At 44.9% G+C, this 2,454-nt stretch overlaps 1 protein-coding gene across 1 annotated transcript; it reads left to right on the top strand.

Moving 5' to 3' along the window:
- Positions 1–526: 526 nt before the first annotated feature.
- Positions 527–2,008, top strand: LOC115164035 (piggyBac transposable element-derived protein 4-like). The gene has a single exon (XM_029716169.1). The coding sequence runs from the start codon at positions 527–529 to the stop codon at positions 2,006–2,008; it is 1,482 nt and encodes a 493-aa protein (XP_029572029.1).
- Positions 2,009–2,454: the final 446 nt, after the last annotated feature.

The raw sequence follows: 2,454 nt of genomic DNA, 5'->3' as shown, positions 1-2,454 counted from the left end.
AATATTAGACGCGTAAGTACCGTTATATTATTATATAAGATATTATTTATTTGAGTTTTATATTAAAAAAAATATTTTTTTTTTTTTCTAATTGGAAATGCAATTGAGAGTTGTTCCCTGCTCCTATATAGAATCTGTGTCTGTGTGTCTGTATATGTTAGCAATTTTATTGTATACATTGTACATTGTATATTATCAAAACAATATTTTAGAAATGCTATTTTATTGAATGGTTCTGTGTGTGTTATTATTTCACAGTGATAGCGACTCTGACTGGGAGCCCCCAGTGCCAAGATGCCCATCCCCCACTGAAGCTGGTCCTTCCAGGAGGACCCCTGCTGTCTCTGGCACCACACCCGCCCGGCCATCTAGAGGTGTGAAGTCCGGGACAAAGAGGCGGAAGAGGGGAGGTGTGGAACCTGCTGGCAGAGAGGAGGAGGGGTGCTGGCACTCTGTGGAAGAGGAGGATGTGGCCCCACCTCCTCCATTGTTCAGACCAAAAAGGCCACCAGGACCTCAGCTAGACATGACCTCCAAGTACAGCCCCATGCAACTCTTCCAGCTTTTTTTTACCACCTCTGTTGTTGATTCCCTGATCTTCAATACTAACAAGTATGGTGCTAAGAAGCAGGATGGCAAGAAAGAGGCATGGAAGCCCATTTCCGTGGCACAGATGTTCAGCTATTTTTCCATTGTAATTTACATGGGTATTGTAAAGCTGAAGACCCTCAAAGACTACTGGAAAACTGCACCCCTTTATAACCTGCCTTTCCCCACCACTGTCATTTCCTGTAAAAGGTTCCTGAACATCTCACAGGCTCTTCACATCAGTGACCCTCAAGTTGATGAGGAAAACGAGAAGAAGCGAGGCACAGCAGGGTTTGATAGGCTCTGCAAGATCAAACCTCTCTACCACAGTATGGTTGAGGCCTGCAAGACCTATTTTCAGCCCGCCCAGAACCTGTCCATCGACGAGAGGATGGTAGCCTCAAAGGCCAGAATTGGACTAAAACAGTACATGCGTAACAAGCCGACCAAGTGGGGTTACAAGCTGTTTGTTTTAGCCGATTCTGCGTGTGCATACACGTGCAATTTTTTTGTCTATGAGGGGAAGAGCACTTGTGCGACCGGTAAGGGGCTTAGCTACGACTCTGTCATGGAGTTGCTAGATTTTCAGCTCCTGGGGAAGGGCTACAAATTGTTTGTGGACAATTTTTATACAAGCCCTACCCTATTTGCTGACCTCAGGAAGCTGGAGGTGTGGGCCTGTGGCACCATCCGGTCCAATCGAGTGGGCTTCCCCAAGACAAAGGTAAATGACATGCCTAAGCGGGCTGATCGGGGTGCCATGAGATGGATTCGCCAGGATGGACTACTTTTTGTGAAGTGGATGGACACCAGAGAGGTGGTCATGTGCTCCAGTATCCACAAGGCCTTCAGTGGTGATCACGTCGTCCGTCGCGTGAAGGGCGCTACTGGGGCATGGACCACCAAGAATGTCCCCATTCCTGCAGCAATAAAAGACTATAACAAGAGCATGGGGGGTGTAGACCTATCAGACGCACTGATAGGCTACTACAATGTCCTCCATAAAACAAAAAAGTGGTATAAGACATTGTTCTACCATTTTATTGATATTGCTGTAGTGAACTCATTCATACTCCACAGGGAAATGGCAAAGAGCTGTGGGCAGTCCCTCATCTCACAGCTGGCTTTTAGAGAGCTGCTCATCAGCGAGCTTGCTAGCTACAGCAAGTCCACTGAAGCAGCTTCTGTCCCCTCTGGCTCTGTACCTCCTGCTCCTGCAACTGGTGGACTTCACATGCTGAAGTTTATAATTGCAGGCAGGGATGTGCCTCAGGGCAAGAAGGGCTCAGTAGGGAGGCTTCGTTGTGCTCTCTGCCATAAGAAGTCCCCTGTGACCTGTGTGACTTGCGCGGTGACCCTGTGTTTCACACCTGAAAGAGACTGCTATGGGCTTTGGCATCAGCAGCAGGGTATTGTGTAGAGGATTGAGGTCTGCACAACATAAGGCTGTATACTAAAACTGTAAATAGTTCATGTTATTTGTAATGTTTCTAAAATGTAAAAATAAAAAAATAAAAAAATTTTTTTTTTCCAATAAAATCAAAAAAAAAAGTTTCTGGTGTGTTAGAATTGATTTTTTGGTAATTTGAATATAGTCATTTGCAACAGTGTATCACTGTACCAATTCGGCCACTTGGGTACATTCGGGAAACTTGTGAGGGACACCTGGGTGACCTCATGCTCAAAGTCATGTTCCTCGCTCATTCCTGAAGGTATCCGTCTAAAACTTTGGAAATAATTTGTTGCCCACTTCTGTTATAATTTCAAATTATCTCCAGCATCATATCTCAATGTTTGTCTGATTGTTTGTTCATTTCAATGAACCCACAACTACAAAAGAACAGAAAACGTATGCTTATTTCCTTG

The sequence above is a fragment of the Salmo trutta genome, chromosome 27, assembly GCF_901001165.1.
Source record: "Salmo trutta chromosome 27, fSalTru1.1, whole genome shotgun sequence".
NCBI classification, from domain to species: Eukaryota; Metazoa; Chordata; class Actinopteri; order Salmoniformes; family Salmonidae; genus Salmo; species Salmo trutta.
Note: the sequence above shows the minus strand (reverse complement) of the source record. Positions and strands in the feature narration are given on the sequence as shown.